This window comes from Convolutriloba macropyga, chromosome 8, assembly GCF_964194025.1.
Source record: "Convolutriloba macropyga chromosome 8, txConMacr16.3, whole genome shotgun sequence".
NCBI lineage: Eukaryota > Metazoa > Xenacoelomorpha > Acoela > Convolutidae > Convolutriloba > Convolutriloba macropyga.
The window spans coordinates 43,156,704-43,179,261 of record NC_134475.1 but is presented as its reverse complement, the minus strand read 5'-3'; the positions used below and the strand labels follow the sequence as shown (position 1 = coordinate 43,179,261).

At 35.0% G+C, this 22,558-nt stretch overlaps 2 protein-coding genes across 3 annotated transcripts in view; one reads left to right on the top strand and one right to left on the bottom strand.

Annotated features, from left to right (window-relative positions):
- LOC142344135 (uncharacterized) overlaps positions 1 to 22,558 on the top strand; it is an 85,243-nt gene that overhangs the window by 45,748 nt on the left and 16,937 nt on the right. The window lies entirely within an intron of this gene.
- LOC142344134 (uncharacterized) lies at positions 16,354 to 22,465 on the bottom strand. 2 transcript variants are annotated; one of them, XM_075395659.1, is made up of 3 exons: positions 20,752 to 22,465; positions 20,212 to 20,507; positions 16,354 to 16,769 (listed from the first exon to the last, which is right to left on the bottom strand). In XM_075395659.1, exons 2-3 carry the CDS (start codon positions 20,478 to 20,480, stop codon positions 16,703 to 16,705), a joined length of 336 nt encoding a protein of 111 aa, XP_075251774.1. In that variant the 5' UTR covers positions 20,481 to 20,507; positions 20,752 to 22,465; the 3' UTR covers positions 16,354 to 16,702. The 2 variants fall into 2 exon arrangements, with proteins under 2 accessions (XP_075251774.1, XP_075251775.1); XM_075395660.1 differs by having other exon boundaries at positions 20,212 to 20,500.

Below are 22,558 nucleotides of genomic sequence, written 5' to 3'. Positions count from 1 at the left end.
AGCGGAGCCTAAATGTTGCTTTCCCTAAAAATAAATAGTAAGAATATGAATTGCTTTGTTGCTGATTCCTATTAGTTTGACTCTGTCTGTCTCTGGCCAAAACCTCAATTTAGGTAGTTTTTGGAGACCAGCCACACGTTAACATCATGTATATACTGCAATGGTAACATTTTTGATGTGATATTAAACGTTTTTAAATTTATAAATAATGTCACCGCAAAAATTGTCAAGTGGCACTTTTATAAAGGTTCCAAACTTTTTTAGGGACCTCCTATAGCAGAACGGCCATAGTACTGAAATGAACTTATAGATAGAGGCATAAATCTGGGGTCGAAATTTTTTTGCCGACAATTGAATTTTCTCTACCAGCTTTGGTAGCATTGGTATCATTTTTGATGTGATATTAAACGTTTTTAAATTTGTTAATAATGTCACCGCAAAAATCGTCAAGTGGCACTTTTAAGTAGGTTCCAAACTTTTTTAGGGACCTCCTATAGCAGAACGGCCTTAGTACTGAAATGAACTTATAGATAGAGGCATAAATCTGGGGTCGAAAATTTTTTTGCCGACAATTGAATTTTCTCTACCAGCTTTTAAGAGGTTTTCTGTCTACTTACAGCTCTGATAACATTATGAGAGGTGACATTTTTGCATTATATTGTGTATGACTGTTTTATTTGAGTCCATTAGGTCCAATTGGGTCAACTTACATGCCAGACAATAATCAAAGTCCATGCCGACCTTTACCGGCTGGCCAGCGGAGCCTAAATGTTGCTTTTCCTAAAAATAAATAGTAAGAATATGAATTGCTTTGTTGCTGATTCCTCTTAGTTTGACTCTGTCTTTCTCTGGCCAAAATCTCAATTTAGGTAGTTTTTGGAGACCAGCCACACGTTAACATCATGTATATACTGCAACGGTAACATTTTTGATGTGATATTAAACGTTTTTAAGTTTGTTACTGTCACCGCAAAAATTGTCAAGTGGCACTTTTATAAAGGTTCCAAACTTTTTTAGGGACCTCCTATAGCAGAACGGTCTTAGTACTGAAATGAACTTTTAGATAGAGGCATAAATCTGGGGTCGAAAATTTTTTTTGCCGACAATTGAATTTTCTCTACCAGCTTTGGTAGCATTGGTAGCATTTTTGATGTGATATTAAACGTTTTTAAATATGTTAATAATGTCACCGCAAAAATCGTCAAGTGGCACTTTTAAGAAGGTTCCAAACTTTTTTAGGGACCTCCTATAGCAGAACGGCCTTAGTACTGAAATGAAATTATAGATAGAGGCATAAATCTGGGGTCGAAAATTTTTTCGCCGACAATTGAATTTTCTCTACCAGCTTTTAAGAGGTTTTCTGTCTACTTACAGCTCTGATAACATTATGAGACGTGACATTTTTGCATTATATTGTGTATGACTGTTTTATTTGAGTCAATTAGGTCCAATTGGGTCAACTTACATGCCAGACAATAATAAAAGTCCATGCCGACCTTTACCGGCTGGCCAGCGGAGCCTAAATATCGCTTTTCCTAAAAATAAATAGTAAGAATATGAATTGCTTTGTTGCTGATTCCTATTAGTTTGACTCTGTCTTTCTCTGGCCAAAACCTCAATTTAGGTAGTTTTTGGAGACCAGCCACACGTTAACATGTATATACTGCAATGGTAACATTTTTGATGTGATATTAAACGTTTCTAAATTTGTAAATAATGTCACCGCAAAAATTGTCAAGTGGCACTTTTATAAAGGTTCCAAACTTTTTTAGGGACCTCCTATAGCAGAACGGCCTTAGTACTGAAATGAACTTATAAATAGAGGCATAAATCTGGGGTCGAAAATTTTTTTGCCGACAATTGAATTTTCTCTACCAGCTTTGGTAGCATTGGTAGCATTTTTGATGTGATATTAAACGTTTTTAAATTTGTTAATAATGTCACCGCAAAAATCGTCAAGTGGCACTTTTAAGAAGGTTCCAAACTTTTTTAGGGACCTCCTATAGCAGAACGGCCTTAGTACTGAAATGAACTTATAGATAGAGGCATAAATCTGGGGTCGAAAATTTTTTTGCCGACAATTGAATTTTCTCTACCAGCTTTTAAGAGGTTTTCTGTCTACTTACAGCTCTGATAACATTGAGAGGTGACATTTTTGCATTATATTGTGTATGACTGTTTTATTTGAGTCAATTAGGTCCAATTGGGTTAACTTACATGCCAGACAATAATAAAAGTCCATGCTGACCTTTACCGGCTGGCCAGCGGAGCCTAAATGTCGCTTTTCCTAAAAATAAATAGTAAGAATATGAATTGCTTTGTTGCTGATTCCTATTAGTTTGACTGTCTTTCTCTGGCCAAAACCTCAATTTAGGTAGTTTTTGGAGACCAGCCACACGTTAACATCATGTATATACTGCAATGGTAACATTTTTGATGTGATATTAAACGTTTTTAAATTTGTAAATAATGTCACCGCAAAAATTGTCAAGTGGCACTTCTATAAAGGTTCCAAACTTTTTTAGGGACCTCCTATAGCAGAACGGCCTTAGTACTGAAATGAACTTATATATAGAGGCATAAATCTGGGGTCGAAAATTTTTTTGCCGACAATTGAATTTTCTCTACCAGCTTTGGTAGCATTGGTAGCATTTTTGATGTGATATTAAACGTTTTAAAATTTGTTAATAATGTCACCGCAAAAATCGTCAAGTGGCACTTCTAAGAAGGTTCCAAACTTTTTTAGGGACCTCCTATAGCAGAACGGCCTTAGTACTGAAATGAACTTATAGATAGAGGCATAAATCTGGGGTCGAAAATTTTTTTGCCGACAATTGAATTTTCTCTACCAGCTTTGGTAGCATTGGTAGCATTTTTGATGTGATATTAAACGTTTTTAAATTTGTTAATAATGTCACCGCAAAAATCGTCAAGTGGCACTTCTAAGAAGGTTCCAAACTTTTTTAGGGACCTCCTATAGCAGAACGGCCTTAGTACTGAAATGAACTTATAGATAGAGGCATAAATCTGGGGTCGAAAATTTTTTTGCCGACAATTGAATTTTCTCTACCAGCTTTTAAGAGGTTTTCTGTCTACTTACAGCTCTGATAACATTGAGAGGTGACATTTTTGCATTATATTGTGTATGACTGTTTTATTTGAGTCAATTAGGTCCAATTGGGTCAACTTACATGCCAGACAATAATAAAAGTCCATGCCGACCTTTACCGGCTGGCCAGCGGAGCCTAAATGTTGCTTTTCCTAAAAATAAATAGTAAGAATATGAATTGCTTTGTTGCTGATTCCTATTAGTTTGACTCTGTCTTTCTCTGGCCAAAACCTCAATTTAGGTAGTTTTTGGAGACCAGCCACACGTTAACATCATGTATATACTGCAATGGTAACATTTTTGATGTGATATTAAACGTTTTTAAATTTGTAAATAATGTCACCGCAAAAATTGTCAAGTGGCACTTTTATAAAGGTTCCAAACTTTTTTAGGGACCTCCTATAGCAGAACGACCATAGTACTGAAGTGAACTTATAGATAGATGCATATAACTGGGGTCGAAAATTTTTTTCCTGACAATTGAATTTTCTCTACCAGCTTTTAAGAGGTTTTCTATCTACTTACAGCTCTGATAACATTATGAGAGGTGACATTTTTGCATTATATTATATATGACTGTTTTATTTGAGTCCATTAGGTCCAATTGGGTCAACTTACATGCCAGACAATAATAAAAGTCCATGCCGACCTTTACCGGCTGGCCAGCGGAGCCTAAATGTTGCTTTTCCTAAAAATAAATAGTAAGAACATGTATTGCTTTGTTGCTGATTCCTATTAGTTTGACTCTGTCTTTCTCTGGCCAAAACCTCAATTTAGGTAGTATTTGGAGACCAGCCACACGTTAACATCATGTATATACTGCAATGGTAACATTTTTGATGTGATATTAAACGTTTTTAAATGTGTTAATAATGTCACCGCAAAAATTGTTAAGTGGCATTTTTATGAAGGTTCCAAACTTTTTAGGCACCTCCTATAGCAGAACGGCCTTAGTACTGAAGTGAACTTATAGATAGAGGCATAAATCTGGGGTCGAAACTTTTTTTGCCGACAATTGAATTTTCTCTACCAGCTCTTAAGAGGTTTTCTGTCTACTTACAGCTCTGATAACATTATGAGAGGTGACATTTTTGCATTATATTGTGTATGACTGTTTTATTTGAGTCAATTAGGTCCAATTGGGTCAACTTACATGCCAGACAATAATCAAAGTCCATGCCGACCTTTACCGGCTGGCCAGCGGAGCCTAAATGTTGCTTTTCCTAAAAATAAATAGTAAGAACATGTATTGCTTTGTTGCTGATTCCTATTAGTTTGACTCTGTCTTTCTCTGGCCAAAACCTCAATTTAGGTAGTATTTGGAGACCAGCCACACGTTAACATCATGTATATACTGCAATGGTAACATTTTTGATGTGATATTAAACGTTTTTAAATGTGTTAATAATGTCACCGCAAAAATTGTTAAGTGGCATTTTTATGAAGGTTCCAAACTTTTTAGGCACCTCCTATAGCAGAACGGCATTAGTACTGAAGTGAACTTATAGATAGAGGCATAAATCTGGGGTCGAAACTTTTTTTGCCGACAATTGAATTTTCTCTACCAGCTTTTAAGAGGTTTTCTGTCTACTTACAGCTCTGATAACATTATGAGAGGTGACATTTTTGCATTATATTGTGTATGACTGTTTTATTTGAGTCAATTAGGTCCAATTGGGTCAACTTACATGCCAGATAATAATAAAAGTCCATGCCGACCTTTACCGGCTGGCCAGTGGAGCCTAAATGTTGCTTTTCCTAAAAATAAATAGTAAGAACAAGTATTGCTTTGTTGCTGATTCCTATTAGTTTGACTCTGTCTTTCTCTGGCCAAAACCTCAATTTAGGTAGTATTTGGAGACCAGCCACACGTTAACATCATGTATATACTGCAATGGTAACATTTTTGATGTGATATTAAACGTTTTTAAATGTGTTAATAATGTCACCGCAAAAATTGTTAAGTGGCATTTTTATGAAGGTTCCAAACTTTTTAGGCACCTCCTATAGCAGAACGGCATTAGTACTGAAGTGAACTTATAGATAGAGGCATAAATCTGGGGTCGAAACTTTTTTTGCCGACAATTGAATTTTCTCTACCAGCTTTTAAGAGGTTTTCTGTCTACTTACAGCTCTGATAACATTATGAGAGGTGACATTTTTGCATTATATTGTGTATGACTGTTTTATTTGAGTTAATTAGGTCCAATTGGGTCAACTTACATGCCAGATAATAATAAAAGTCCATGCCGACCTTTACCGGCTGGCCAGCGGAGCCTAAATGTTGCTTTTCCTAAAAATAAATAGTAAGAATATGAATTGCTTTGTTGCTGATTCCTATTAGTTTGACTCTGTCTTTCTGGCCAAAACCTCAATTTAGGTAGTATTTGGAGACCAGCCACACGTCAACATCATGTATATACTGCAATGGTAACATTTTTGATGTGATATTAAACGTTTTTAAATGTGTTAATAATGTCACCGCAAAAATTGTTAAGTGGCACTTTTATGAAGGTTCCAAACTTTTTTTGGGACCTCCTATAGCAGAACGGCCTTAGTACTGAAGTGAACTTATAGATAGAGGCATAAAACTGGGGGTTGAAAATTTTTTTCCCGACAATTGAAATTTCTCTACCAGCTTTTAAGAGGTTTTCTGAGGTTTTCTATCTAATTACAGCTCTGATAACATTATGAGAGGTGACATTTTTGCATTATATTATATATGACTGTTTTATTTGAGTCCATTAGGTCCAATTGGCTCAACTTACATGCCAGACAATATTGAAATTCCATGCCGACCTTTACCGGCTGGCAAGCGGAGCCTAAATGTTGCTTTTCTTAAAAATAGATAGTAAGAATATGAATTGCTTTGTTGCTGATTCCTATTTGTTTGACTCTATGTCTTTCTCTGGCTAAAACCTCAATGTAGGTAGTATTTGGAGACCAGCCACACGTTAACATCATGTATATACTGCAATGGTAACATTTTTGATGTGATATTAAACGTCTTTAAATTTGTAAATAATGTCACCGCAAAAATTGTCAATTGGCACATTTATGAAGGTTCCAAACTTTTTTAGGGACCTCCCATAGCAGAACGGCCTTAGTACTGAAATGAACCTATAGATAGAGGCATAAAACTGGGGTTGAAAATTTTTTTCCCGACAATTGAAATTTCTCTACCAGCTTTTAAGAGGTTTTCTATCTACTTACAGCTCTGATAACATTATGAGTGGTGACATTTTTGCATTATATTATATATGACTGTTTTATTTGAGTTCATTAGGTCCAATTGGGTCAACTTACATGCCAGACAATATTGAAATTCCATGCCGACCTTTACCGGCTGGCCAGCGGAGCCTAAATGTTGCTTTTCTTAAAAATAGATAGTAAGAATATGAATTGCTTTGTTGCTGATTCCTATTAGTTTGACTCTATGTCTTTCTCTGGCTAAAACCTCAATGTAGGTAGTATTTGGAGACCAGCCACACGTTAACATCATGTATATACTGCAATGGTAACATTTTTGATGTGATATTAAACGTTTTTAAATTTGTAAATAATGTCACCGCAAAAATTGTCAATTGGCACATTTATGAAGGTTCCAAACTTTTTCAGGGACCTCCCATAGCAGAACGGCCTTAGTACTGAAATGAACCTATAGATAGAGGCATAAAACTGGGGTTGAAAATTTTTTTCCCTACAATTGAAATTTCTCTACCAGCTTTTAAGAGGTTTTCTATCTACTTACAGCTCTGATAACATTATGAGTGGTGACATTTTTGGATTATATTATATATGACTGTTTTATTTGAGTTCATTAGGTCCAATTGGGTCAACTTACATGCCAGACAATAATAAAATTCCATGCCGACCTTTACCGGCTGGCCTGCGGAGCCTAAATGTTGCTTTTCTTAAAAATAAATAGTAAGAATATGAATTGCTTTGTTGCTGATTCCTATTAGTTTGACTCTGTCTTTCTCTGGCCAAAACCTCAATGTAGGTAGTATTTGGAGACCAGCCACACGTTAACATCATGTATATACTGCAATTTTAACATTTTTGATGTGATATTAAACTTTTTTAAATTATTAAATAATGTCACCGCAAAAATTGTCAAGTGGCTTTTTTATGAAGGTTCCAAACTTTTTAGGGACCTCCTATAGCAGAACGGCCTTAGTTCTGAAATGAACTTATAGATAGAGGCATAAATCTGGGGTCGAAAATTTTTTTGCCGACAATTGAATTTTCTCTACCAGCTTTTGGTAGCATTTTTGATGTGATATTAAACGTTTTTAAATTTGTTAATAATGTCACCGCAAAAATGGTCAAGTGGCACTTTTAAGAAGGTTCCAAACTTTTTTAGGGACCTCCTCTAGCAGAAAGGCCTTAGTACTGAAATGAACTTATAGATAGAGGCATAAAACTGGGGTTGAAAATTTTTTTCCCGACAATTGAAATTTCTACCAGCTTTTAAGAGGTTTTCTATCTACTTACAGCTCTGATAACATTATGAGTGGTGACATTTTTGCATTATATTATATATGACTGTTTTATTTGAGTTCATTAGGTCCAATTGGGTCAACTTACATGCCAGACAATATTGAAATTCCATGCCGACCTTTACCGGCTGGCCAGCGGAGCCTAAATGTTGCTTTTCTTAAAAATAGATAGTAAGAATATGAATTGCTTTGTTGCTGATTCCTATTAGTTTGACTCTATGTCTTTCTCTGGCTAAAACCTCAATGTAGGTAGTATTTGGAGACCAGCCACACGTTAACATCATGTATATACTGCAATGGTAACATTTTTGATGTGATATTAAACGTTTTTAAATTTGTAAATAATGTCACCGCAAAAATTGTCAATTGGCACATTTATGAAGGTTCCAAACTTTTTTAGGGACCTCCCATAGCAGAACGGCCTTAGTACTGAAATGAACTTATAGATAGAGGCATAAATCTGGGGTTGAAAATTTTCTTCCCGACAATTGAAATTTCTCTACCAGCTTTTAAGAGGTTTTCTATCTACTTACAGCTCTGATAATATTATGAGAGGTGACATTTTTGCATTATATTGTGTATGACTGTTTTATTTGAGTCCATTAGGTCCAATTGGGTCAACTTACATGCCAGACAATAATCAAAGTCCATGCCGACCTTTACCGGCTGGCCTGCGGAGCCTAAATGTTGCTTTTCTTAAAAATAAATAGTAAGAATATGAATTGCTTTGTTGCTGATTCCTATTAGTTTGACTCTATGTCTTTCTCTGGCTAAAACCTCAATGTAGGTAGTATTTGGAGACCAGCCACACGTTAACATCATGTATATACTGCAATGGTAACATTTTTGATGTGCTATTAAACGTTTTTAAATTTGTAAATAATGTCACCGCAAAAATTGTCAATTGGCACATTTATGAAGGTTCCAAACTTTTTTAGGGACCTCCCATAGCAGAACGGCCTTAGTACTGAAATGAACCTATAGATAGAGGCATAAGACTGGGGTTGAAAATTTTTTTCCCGACAATTGAAATTTCTCTACCAGCTTTTAAGAGGTTTTCTATCTACTTACAGCTCTAACATTATGAGTGGTGACATTTTTGCATTATATTATATATGACTGTTTTATTTGAGTTCATTAGGTCCAATTGGGTCAACTTACATGCCAGACAATAATAAAATTCCATGCCGACCTTTACCGGCTGGCCTGCGGAGCCTAAATGTTGCTTTTCTTAAAAATAAATAGTAAGAATATGAATTGCTTTGTTGCTGATTCCTATTAGTTTGACTCTATGTCTTTCTCTGGCCAAAACCTCAATGTAGGTAGTATTTGGAGACCAGCCACACGTTAACATTATGTATATACTTCAATTTTAACATTTTTGATGTGATATTAAACTTTTTTAAATTATTAAATAATGTCACCGCAAAAATTGTCAAGTGGCTTTTTTATGAAGGTTCCAAACTTTTTTAGGGACCTCCTATAGCAGAACGGCCTTAGTACTGAAATGAACTTATAGATAGAGGCATAAATCTGGGGTCGAAAATTTTTTTGCCGACAATTGAATTTTCTCTACCAGCTTTGGTAGCATTTTTGATGTGATATTAAACGTTTTTAAATTTGTTAATAATGTCACCGCAAAAATGGTCAAGTGGCACTTTTAAGAAGGTTCCAAACTTTTTTAGGGACCTCCTCTAGCAGAAAGGCCTTAGTACTGAAATGAACTTATAGATAGAGGCATAAAACTGGGGTTGAAAATTTTTTTCCCGACAATTGAAATTTCTACCAGCTTTTAAGAGGTTTTCTATCTACTTACAGCTCTGATAACATTATGAGTGGTGACATTTTTGCATTATATTATATCTGACTGTTTTATTTGAGTTCATTAGGTCCAATTGGGTCAACTTACATGCCAGACAATAATAAAATTCCATGCCGACCTTTACCGGCGGGCCAGCGGAGCCTAAATGTTACTTTTCTTAAAAATAAATAGTAAGAATATGAATTGCTTTGTTGCTGATTCCTATTTGTTTGACTCTATGTCATTCTCTGGCCAAAACCTCAATGTAGGTAGTATTTGGAGACCAGCCACACGTTAACATCATGTATATACTGCAATGGTAACATTTTTGATGTGATATTAAACGTTTTTAAATTTGTAAATAATGTCACCGCAAAAATTGTCAAGTGGCACATTTATGAAGGTTCCAAACTTTTTTAGGGACTTCCTATAGCAGAACGGCCTTAGTACTGAAATGAACTTATAGATAGAGGCATAAATCTGGGGTTGAAAATTTTCTTCCCGACAATTGAAATTTCTCTACCAGCTTTTAAGAGGTTTTCTATCTACTTACAGCTCTGATAACATTATGAGTGGTGACATTTTTGCTTTATATTATATATGACTGTTTTATTTGAGTTCATTAGGTCCAATTGGGTCAACTTACATGCCAGACAATAATAAAATTCCATGCCGACCTTTACTGACTGGCCAGCGGAGCCTAAATGTTGCTTTTCTTAAAAATAAATAGTAAGAATATGAATTGCTTTGTTGCTGATTCCTATTAGTTTGACTCTATGTCTTTCTCTGGCCAAAACCTCAATGTAGGTAGTATTTGGAGACCAGCCACACGTTAACATCATGTATATACTGCAATTGTAACATTTTTGATGTGATATTAAACGTTTTTAAATTTGTAAATAATGTCACCGCAAAAATTGTCAAGTGGCTTTTTTATGAAGGTTCCAAACTTTTTTAGGGACCTCCTATAGCAGAACGGCCTTAGTACTGAAATGAACTTATAGATAGAGGCATAAATCTGGGGTCGAAAATTTTTTTGCCGACAATTGAATTTTCTCTACCAGCTTTGGTAGCATTTTTGATGTGATATTAAACGTTTTTAAATTTGTTAATAATGTCACCGCAAAAATGGTCAAGTGGCACTTTTAAGAAGGTTCCAAACTTTTTTGGGGACCTCCTATAGCAGAACGGACTTTGTACTGATATGAACTTATAGATAGAGGCATAAATCTGGGGTCGAAAAGTTTTTTGCCGACAATTGAATTTTCTTTACCAGCTTTTAAGAGGTTTTCCGTCTACTTACAGCTCTGATAACATTATGAGAGGTGACATTTTTGCATTATAATATGTATGACTGTTTTATTTGAGTCCATTAGGTCCAATTGGGCCAACTTACATGCCAGACAATAATCAAAGTCCATGCCGACCTTTACCGGCTGGCCAGCGGAGCCTAAATGTTGCTTTTCCTAAAAATAAATAGTAAGAATATGAATTGCATTGTTGCTGATTCCTATTAGTTTGACTCTGTCTTTCTCTGGCCAAAACCTCAATGTAGGTAGTATTTGGAGACCAGCCACACGTTAACATCATGTATATACTGCAATTGTAACATTTTTGATGTGATATTAAACGTTTTTAAATTTGTAAATAATGTCACCGCAAAAATTGTCAAGTGGCTTTTTTATGAAGGTTCCAGACTTTTTAGGGACCTCCTATAGCAGAACGGCCTTAGTACTGAAATGAACTTATAGATAGAGGCATAAATCTGGGGTCGAAAGTTTTTTTGCCGACAATTGAATTTTCTCTACCAGCTTTGGTAGCATTGGTAGCATTTTTGATGTGATATGAAACGTTTTTAAATTTGTTAATAATGTCACCGCAAAAATGGTCAAGTGGCACTTTTAAGAAGGTTCCAAACTTTTTAGGGACCTCCTATAGCAGAACGGCCTTAGTACTGAAATGAACTTATAGATAGAGGCATAAATCTGGGGTCGAAAATTTTTTTGCCGACAATTGAATTTTCTCTACCAGCTTTTAAGAGGTTTTCTGTCTACTTACAGCTCTGATAACATTATGAGAGGTGACATTTTTGCATTATATTGTGTATGACTGTTTTATATGAGTCCATTAGGTCCAATTGGGTCAACTTACATGCCAGACAATAATCAAAGTCCATGCCGACCTTTACCGGTTGGCCAGCGGAGCCTAAATGTTGCTTTTCCTAAAAATAAATAGTAAGAATATGAATTGCTTTGTTGCTGATTCCTATTAGTTTGACTCTGTCTTTCTCTGGCCAAAACCTCAATTTAGGTAGTTTTTGGAGACCAGCCACACGTTAACATCATGTATATACTGCAATGGTAACATTTTTGATGTGATATTAAACGTTTTTAAATTTGTAAATAATGTCACCGCAAAAATTGTCAAGTGGCACATTTATGAAGGTTCCAAACTTTTTTAGGGACTTCCTATAGCAGAACGGCCTTAGTACTGAAATGAACTTATAGATAGAGGCATAAATCTGGGGTTGAAAATTTTCTTCCCGACAATTGAAATTTCTCTACCAGCTTTTAAGAGGTTTTCTATCTACTTACAGCTCTGATAACATTATGAGTGGTGACATTTTTGCTTTATATTATATATGACTGTTTTATTTGAGTTCATTAGGTCCAATTGGGTCAACTTACATGCCAGACAATAATAAAATTCCATGCCGACCTTTACTGACTGGCCAGCGGAGCCTAAATGTTGCTTTTCTTAAAAATAAATAGTAAGAATATGAATTGCTTTGTTGCTGATTCCTATTAGTTTGACTCTATGTCTTTCTCTGGCCAAAACCTCAATGTAGGTAGTATTTGGAGACCAGCCACACGTTAACATCATGTATATACTGCAATTGTAACATTTTTGATGTGATATTAAACGTTTTTAAATTTGTAAATAATGTCACCGCAAAAATTGTCAAGTGGCTTTTTTATGAAGGTTCCAAACTTTTTTAGGGACCTCCTATAGCAGAACGGCCTTAGTACTGAAATGAACTTATAGATAGAGGCATAAATCTGGGGTCGAAAATTTTTTTGCCGACAATTGAATTTTCTCTACCAGCTTTGGTAGCATTTTTGATGTGATATTAAACGTTTTTAAATTTGTTAATAATGTCACCGCAAAAATGGTCAAGTGGCACTTTTAAGAAGGTTCCAAACTTTTTTGGGGACCTCCTATAGCAGAACGGACTTTGTACTGATATGAACTTATAGATAGAGGCATAAATCTGGGGTCGAAAAGTTTTTTGCCGACAATTGAATTTTCTCTACCAGCTTTTAAGAGGTTTTCCGTCTACTTACAGCTCTGATAACATTATGAGAGGTGACATTTTTGCATTATAATATGTATGACTGTTTTATTTGAGTCCATTAGGTCCAATTGGGCCAACTTACATGCCAGACAATAATCAAAGTCCATGCCGACCTTTACCGGCTGGCCAGCGGAGCCTAAATGTTGCTTTTCCTAAAAATAAATAGTAAGAATATGAATTGCATTGTTGCTGATTCCTATTAGTTTGACTCTGTCTTTCTCTGGCCAAAACCTCAATGTAGGTAGTATTTGGAGACCAGCCACACGTTAACATCATGTATATACTGCAATTGTAACATTTTTGATGTGATATTAAACGTTTTTAAATTTGTAAATAATGTCACCGCAAAAATTGTCAAGTGGCTTTTTTATGAAGGTTCCAGACTTTTTAGGGACCTCCTATAGCAGAACGGCCTTAGTACTGAAATGAACTTATAGATAGAGGCATAAATCTGGGGTCGAAAGTTTTTTTTGCCGACAATTGAATTTTCTCTACCAGCTTTGGTAGCATTTTTGATGTGATATGAAACGTTTTTAAATTTGTTAATAATGTCACCGCAAAAATGGTCAAGTGGCACTTTTAAGAAGGTTCCAAACTTTTTAGGGACCTCCTATAGCAGAACGGCCTTAGTACTGAAATGAACTTATAGATAGAGGCATAAATCTGGGGTCGAAAATTTTTTTGCCGACAATTGAATTTTCTCTACCAGCTTTTAAGAGGTTTTCTGTCTACTTACAGCTCTGATAACATTATGAGAGGTGACATTTTTGCATTATATTGTGTATGACTGTTTTATATGAGTCCATTAGGTCCAATTGGGTCAACTTACATGCCAGACAATAATCAAAGTCCATGCCGACCTTTACCGGTTGGCCAGCGGAGCCTAAATGTTGCTTTTCCTAAAAATAAATAGTAAGAATATGAATTGCTTTGTTGCTGATTCCTATTAGTTTGACTCTGTCTTTCTCTGGCCAAAACCTCAATTTAGGTAGTTTTTGGAGACCAGCCACACGCTAACATCATGTATATACTGCAATGGTAACATTTTTGATGTGATATTAAACGTTTTTAAATTTGTAAATAATGTCACCGCAAAAATTGTCAAGTGGCACTTTTATGAAGGTTCCAAACTTTTTTAGGGACCTCCTATAGCAGAACGGCCTTAGTACTGAAGTGAACTTGGAGATAGAGGCATAAAACTGGGGTCGAAAATTTTTTTCCCGACAATTGAAATTTCTCTACCAGCTTTTAAGTGGTTTTCTATCTACTTACAGCTCTGATTACATTATGAGAGGTGACATTTTTGCATTATATTATATATGACTGTTTTATTTGAGTCCTTTAGGTCCATTTGGGTCAAATTACATGCCAGACAATAATAAAAGTTCATGCCAACCTCTACCGGCTGGCCAGCGGAGCCTAAATGTTGCTTTTCTTAATAAATAATAAGAATGTGAATTGCTTTGTTGCTGATTCCTATTAGTTTGACTCTGTCTTTCTCTGGCCAAAACCTCAATGTAGGTAGTATTTGGAGACCAGCCACACTTTAACATCATGTTTATACTGCAATGGTAACATTTTTGATGTGATATTAAACGTTTTTAAATTTGTAAATAATGTCACCGCAAAAATTGTCAAGTGGCACATTTATGAAGGTTCCAAACTTTTTTAGGGACCTTCTATAGCAGCACGGCCTTAGTACTGAAGTGAACTTATAGATAGAGGCATAAAACTGGGGTCGAAAATTTTTTTCCCGACCATTGAATTTTCTCTACCAGCTTTTAAGAGGTTTTCTGTCTACTTACAGCTCTGATAACATCATGAGAGGTGACATTTTTGCATTATATTATATATGACTGTTTTATTTGAGTTCATTAGGTCCAATTGGGTCAACTTACATGCCAGACAATAATAAAATTCCATGCCGACCTTTACCGGCTGGCCAGCGGAGCCTAAATGTTGCTTTTCTTAATAAATAGTAAGAATATGAATTGCTTTGTTGCTGATTCCTATTAGTTTGACTCTGTCTTTCTCTGGCCAAAACCTCAATGTAGGTAGTGTTTGGAGACCAGCCACACGTTAACATCATGTATATACTGCAATGGTAACATTTTTGATGTGATATTAAACGTTTTTAAATTTGTAAATAATGTCACCGCAAAAATTGTGGCACATTTATGAAGGTTCCAAACTTTTTTAGGGACCTCCTATAGCAGAACGGCCTTAGTACTGAAATGAACTTATAGATAGAGGCAGAAAACTGGGGTTGAAAATTTTTTTCCTGACAATTGAAATTTCTCTACCAGCTTTTAAGAGGTTTTCTATCTACTTACAGCTCTGATAATATTATGAGAGGTGACATTTTTGCATTATATTGTGTATGACTGTTTTATTTGAGTCAATTAGGTCAAATTGGGTCAGCTTACATGCCAGACAATAATAAAAGTCCATGCCGACCTTTACCGGCTGGCCAGCGGAGCCTAAATGTTGCTTTTCCTAAAAAATAAATAGTAAGAATATGAATTGCTTTGTTGCTGATTCCTATTAGTTTGACTCTGTCTTTCTCTGGCCAAAACCTCAATTTAGGTAGTTTTTGGAGACCAGCCACACGTTAACATCATGTATATACTGCAATGGTAACATTTTTGATGTGATATTAAACGTTTTTAAATGTGTTAATAATGTCACCGCAAAAATTGTTAAGTGGCAATTTTATGAAGGTTCCAAGTTTTTTTAGGGACGTCCTTTAGCAGAACGGCCTTAGTACTGAAGTGAACTTATAGCTAGAGGCATAAAACTGGGGTTCAAAATTTTTTTCCCGACAATTGAAATTTCTCTACCAGCTTTTAAGAGGTTTTCTATCTAATTACAGCTCTAACATTATGAGAGGTGACATTTTTGCATTATATTATATATGACTGTTTTATTTAAGTTCATTAGGTCCAATTGGGTCAAGTTACATGCCAGACAATAATGAAATTCCATGCCGACCTTTACCGGCTGGCCAGCGGAGCCTAAATGTTGCTTTTCTTAAAAATAAATATCAAGAATATGAATTGCTTTGTTGCTGATTCCTATTAGTTCGACTCTATGTCTTTCTCTGGCCAAAACCTCAATGTAGGTAGTATTTGGAGACCAGCCACACGTTAACATCATGTATATACTGCAATGGTAACATTTTTGATGGTCTGAGTATGGTTGTCAAGGTTTCATAAAACCATATATGACTTAGTATGATTTCTAAGGTGCTTAAGTAAATGTAGGCGTTTTTTGGTCTTTTGTTTAATTTCTAGATGATCTTATTGTACGAAGTGTTGCTGTGCCAGTTTTTTTAGGATAAGTTTATTTTTCTTATGATCTTAGTATGAATGTCAAGAATTCATACTTTGTATGATTACTAAGAATCATATATGACTTTGTATGATTGTTAAGAAACAATTATGATGAGCAACACGGGGTTGCATGTTAAGTTAACTATCCAATAATGCTAGCTATACCTATTGTTCGCTTTAGCTATGATTATAGCGCAGTTGACATATTCTTCAGTATCAGTGAACATTTTTGTTCGGAAGACATCTAAAATAACGGATGCAAAAAAACTGCCACAAGCACATTAAACTGCTGCTTTCGACAGTCGTTATGAATGGTTTCACTCGTTCTTCAACTTCGTTTCAATTCATTGAGAACGACACGTCGAAAAGCAGTAATACACTAGTAAGGTCAATACTCTGCAAATTATAATGTGTACTCATCTGAGTTAATGAAAACTATTTTGTTAAATACAAAATTAAATCCTGAATGTAGTTGCATGGAACATGTAAATGGAAACCATAGAGGCACCGGTCCAGCTATAGATCGATAAGTTTTACTGACAAGTTTGATATGATGGTTGGAAGGAGCTTTGATCTGCGCAATGCAGTAAGTGTGTCTGGGGATCAAGAGTTGGGTTCTTCTCGTAATTCGGCGATGACGGCTAGTCTGTGTATCACTGAGCCTTGAGTCCTGAAAATTGAATGGAACGTTTTACTTGAATGGAATCTTTCAATTGAGCTATTTGGTTTCTACTGTCTCATGCGTGCGTGATAGGCGTGTTATATAATAGCTCAGACAAAATTAGGTCTTGTTGCGTTTTGTGTTCAGTTTTGACCTTATCCACTATTTTTTCGTGGCTTTCAGTCAGATTTATGCAATTGATATTCTGTAATTGAAGCCAAGCGACTGCAATTATTTCTTAAACTCGCTTCATTTCTTATCGATTATCTTACCTTTATTTATTAAAACAAGTTTAAAACTATAGATGTTTTTTTAAAAAACTTGCAATAGCTGTCTCCATTCAAAAATCTGAACATCGTTTTATCTACCATGCTCCCAAAAATGTATTTTTTAATTTTTTGCGAATAGTTGCAATTGAATTCTCGGAGCTTCTAAAGTAAAATTTCAACATCATCGAATGCTTTCGGAAAATAACTTTACCTTGACGCAAAATCTTCAGTATCCATTTTCTAAGCTGCGGAAAAAAATTTAATTAGATTTCGTGTTGCTTTGTATTTAGGGTGTATTTTGGACAAGTTACTCCCAAAATTTGTTTCACGTGATGTTTTTCCTCAGTTCCTGAAATTGTTTCCAAGAACATTTTAAATGGTAGAGTTTCCTAATGTTCTCCATTAGAAATAAACTGCGCTAGTTTTTCATGTTTCTTAAAAGTTAAAATAAATTTTTTGTACTGGAAGTTTTTTCCACTCATGGAAGCTCTGTTTATTAAATCTCGACATATTTTTATTTTTTTCATTTTTGAGCTTAATCGTGTTTGAAGTTATTTTTTGTGTCAAAAAAGGCGTAAACATTAAAATAATCCGTTGAATTATTATATACAAATCAAAATATTATTTAAATATTGTTTTTTTTCCGTTTATTTTTGTTTTTTCAATTGGGACCTTAATTAGACTCTTTTAACAGTTTACATTGTTTCGTTTAATTGCGTTTAAACATTCGTGACAAAAACTTATGCGAAATTTTTTGAAAGAAGTGGCAAAAACGTGTAGAATTGCAAATTTAATTTTTTTGGCATTTCCGTTTAGTTTTTGCTATTAGTGATGTCTTTGACTTATTAAAATTAAGACCTTCACGAGAAATAAGACCTCTTGGTGGTTCCTTTTCATATCATAAGTGCAAAGATCGAAAAAAATTTGTTGTTTTTAAAATTTGATAATTTTAAAAAGGGAAAATTTGTTGTTTTTTTTTGTGTTCCACAAAAATCAACTTCCTTTGATCTCTTTTCCATTTGTGTCCTTTGCCAAATTTACGCTCAGCAGTTTGATTTTCTTTTGAAAAAATCTTACGAGTGAACTTGCACTTAAACAATTGTTTTTGCTGCAAGGTCAGAGGAAAAGCTAATTCTATGCAGTGCTAATGCTAATAGTTGTCTTTTCAATTCAGTTTTTTTCTTGACGCTTTTCTGGCTTTTTGATAGTTTAACCAGATTTGATTTGTGGCTCTTTCCAACCATTTATACTTGCTGTTAATTATTCTTTTCATTTGGTTACCCGTGTCTTCTCTATTGAGCCATCAAAAACCCAGTTCAAAGGTAGTTAGCTGAAACAATCAGTACTATTTTAAGTGAATCTGAGAATATTTTTGTTCACTCATTTTCCCTGTAAACTGAGATGGTTTCTTCGACCATTTTAACTAATGTAGGTATTCGGGTGGTAAGAATTTCTTTTACAGGTGAAGAAAACTTCTATTATAAAGATAAAAATGAATATATAATGAGTGTTCAGTTTGTCAATTTTTGCAATATCCAGATCTTAAAATTCTACTGCAATTCTGTTTTTGATTTCTAAATTTTTCTGAAGTGGAACAGATATGCTTACGAGTGACTGGGCTGTGAGGATATTTTTCGCCCTGTCATAAAGTTGTGTTTAGCCATATTTTCAGAAATTAAATCTTCGTTGGTCTCAAGTTAAGATTCAGAAAAAATTATAACTATTTAAAAAAACTTTAAGATTGCAGGCATGTTATTACTATATCGTGATGTCCCACAATCGTTTAGGAATAAAATTTTGGGATGTGAAAACTTTCATCCGAATTGTTTTTGTCTTCAATGCAATCAATGCCGAAGATTCTCTACTTTTTAACGATTTCTGATAAAATATTTTAGTTGAGCAGGGAAATTGTGTTCCCAGCAAAAATGATGGTTCTGGGTGTAGAAATGTTAACTTTCGATTCTCGATTTCAGTTTTGTGGTTTAATGGTGTTTTGTGGTTTAATAGTTTTTTTGTGGATTAAGTGTTTTGATTTAAGTGTTTTGTGGTTTAATAGTTAAGTTCTGGTCGAGAAGTTGCGAGCTTAGATTTGGTTCCGGAAGATTTTTATTTCCTTCGTTTTTTTATTTCAAGATTTTTGTCACGGCCGTATGAAGTCACGCTTATCTCAAATTAGCTTTTGTTCGTTCATTCATGCAGTTTTCAGACTCAATTGCATGCGTGACGTCATTTTTCACTCATTTTAGAGTTAGTCTTTGTTCATTTTAGTGAATAAATTTTTGGTTACACTTTTTGAAGGTTATTTCAACGCAGATTTTGGAGATAACGCTTCAGTCTAAATAAGTTCAACGCATCGCAGCAACGCTATGTTATTGGAAAATTTTTTCTTGGTTTCATAGATCATTTTTCTTCTATTAATATCTTGAGACTACATTCTACAAAGGCATCGCAGCTATTTTGTAGAAATCTATCCGGGCTGAAGTTTCTTTGATTCATACATGGATCATATATGATTTCATACTGTCCATACTTGATTTCTTAGTACGATCCTTGTATGAAACCAAAGAAATTATATATGATCATTGTATGGCTACCAAGAAATCATATAAAGATTCAAATGTGGATTGCAAATGCGATATAATAATTTAATAAGTCCTCTGACTACATTATACGGGAAATTGTGGCAGCAGTCAATGTTTTATGTGTCATATATGACCTTGTATGATATCCAAGAAATTTTTTCAACTTAAATAGAAAATCAAATTATAGTTCTTAGTCTTTGAAGTTTTTTGTATGATCTCTGTATGATTTCTAGGAAATCATATATGGTCCTTGTATGACTACCAAGAGTTCATACAAATCATATATGACCTAGTATGATTACTAAGAATCATATATGACCTAGTACGAAATCAAAGAAAGTTGTATGATCATTGACCGGGGTACCTGCCATTTCTTTTTTATTTTTCACGTCTTAGTTGAGAGCAATTCGGAAGCCTTGGTTCCCCTCTCTGCCCTCATTTACTGTACTCGAAGTAGACGCAACTCGCCCGCTTCCTAAAGAAGCCTGGAAGTAAGTTATCAAATATACCATGATTTGCGTTGCTAAAATGAACGCCTTTGAGTATGTTTTCTAACAGTTTTTCCCTCAAGGATTGTGATTGGATATGCAGGAACGTTACCTTGAAAATATGCCGATGATTCTGATTATAAGTCCAGATAGGTACTCCACTAACACTACCCAGTGTACTGAGTTGAGGATAGCTAGAAGGGACTCGTTCTTGGCCACTTGATTGAACATGTTGCGACCCATGTAGACTAGCAAGAGGAATTTGCAGTACAACATAAAGTAAACTCCAAGTTCCATTAAAAGTGCAATTGTGTCGAAAAACTGAAAGCTTGTCTCTAGTAAATTGTTGAGAAAAACACGTGGCAAACGAATAGAGAACATTTTTTGTTTTTTGTTTAACTCTGAGAACTGTTTCCTTTTCCGTCCATTACATCATGGCCATAGTCGTGTGTATTACTTATAATGGCAATACCATCCTAATACGTATTAGTTTGTTCACACAGGTTGGAAAACAACTTTCGCCCCCCCCCCCCCCCCAAAATATTAGTAGATGCATAATTTAAGAAGTGCTATATTAAAAACAATGATGTGTATTAAGTACTCTGGTGGCAATACTGGAAGAGAACCCAATTTTTTCACGGGAAAAGGAAACAGTTTCAAATTTTGTCCTAAAATCCAAATTGTGTATCAAATTTTAAATTGAGTCGGTCAATTTTCAAGGCGAAGTATTGGGCTCCAATTAAATAATATCGGGACTCCTTCATTTGATGCTAAAAACTAAAATAATAATAAGGATAATACACATTAAATTAGATAAGCTAAGTTAGTGTTTGAAACTGATTCGAAACGTTTTCGTTCATGTTTAAGGCGGTGAATTCAATCAGTATATTGTAATGGCTTCTAATTTCAAATTGGTGAAATCATCACGGGCGACCAATTTGCAATTCCCATTTTGTGGTGGTGGTTTTATGTGTGTTTCCATTTGAAGCGCTCAATTTACGCTGTAGCTCGGAATTCTCTTCGCAAATAATGTCAAGCCTTTGTAAACGTATGGTATTACTGATTGTATACTGCGCTTTTCCTGTTTTGAGGAAGGGTTGATATTTTGTTTTGACTTGACTGTGCGTAAAAATAACGGCGATATTCGCTGCATTTTGAGACACAGTTTTTACACGTTTTTCAATCTTTGAGCTGCTTCTTTTGCTGCATATTGAGCTTTGAAATAAATTGTCAAGTCAGCGTGGGCATTGAGTTGAAATATTTGATCGCTCAACCGTTTTTATACTCCGAACTGTAATGCATAAGTCCGCATCATTAGCGTCTATTTTTGGCTCTTCAAATCTGGTTCATGGACTATTCAATAGTTGGTCTCACCGCATATTGCACAACTAAAGAAAGCTTAAATGTAATAGGGGGCGCCGTAATCTGAGTTTGCCTTTCACGTTTCGACCCCTGTCATCCATTTTTTGCACACCGAGCCCAATTCGTTTTTGTCTTGGAGCTTTCAAATGTATTACTAAATATCACCTGTTCTGGTTTCCAAATTTTGAATTGTTGTATTTCATTTACGTTATGAACTCAGCTGTTGCTAACACCGCTCTACTGTTCAGTGTGTTCTACATAGCAATGCAAAATCACGTTGCAGAAATGTAATTTTGCATCGAATCCCGCGCTCCGAAAAGCGCTGCGCAAACTTTTGAGAAATCAGCAATATGTACGTTTTCCAGCCCAGTAATATTCGAAAAAGTAGCAGAAGCCCACTACGACTAGCTGATTCCAGCAAGTAACTTTTCCGTAAGGTACCAAGGCCATGATATAATTACAAGATTATTAATTTTTCCATTTAAAACTGCTATTTGAGTGTTGACTAATATGTGACATGTGATCACTTTTGATCATCCATGATTGAGTTTTTAGTTGCATTGAACATAGAGGCCAAAGATACAATATGGTACCAAAAAGCTACGTACAGCATGAGTTCTGCTCTTCAATCATAAATTCTGCTCTGTATGATGTGCGTTAAGAGAGAAAAAGAAAATTTCAAAGTTTTAAGAGGTTTTTTTCATTCGACCTTAGAAGGCTCGATAAACCACTTTTTTTCTTCGCTGTTTGCCAAGATGTAACGCTACAAAATCCTGGATTTTAATGTACAAAATATATATAAAAAAAACAGCTTATCAAGATCCAGTATACACACAAACATTACTTAAAAAAGTTTTGAGGTAAAAATAATTGAGCTGAAGACCCGCGAAATTGGCAAAATAAATCCGAAAAGTAATTAGGAAACGATTTCTAAAAGATTCACGAACGTCACTGGAACGAATTGGAGTGACACATAATTCTGTCCCCTGCTACGATATAATTGTGCAAAGAAGTCAGTCTGAAAAAGAAAAGCAAGTGTATTTGAGAAAAATGTTTTAATATGAGCAGCTAGAAAGCAATCGGGCGTTGTTTAAATC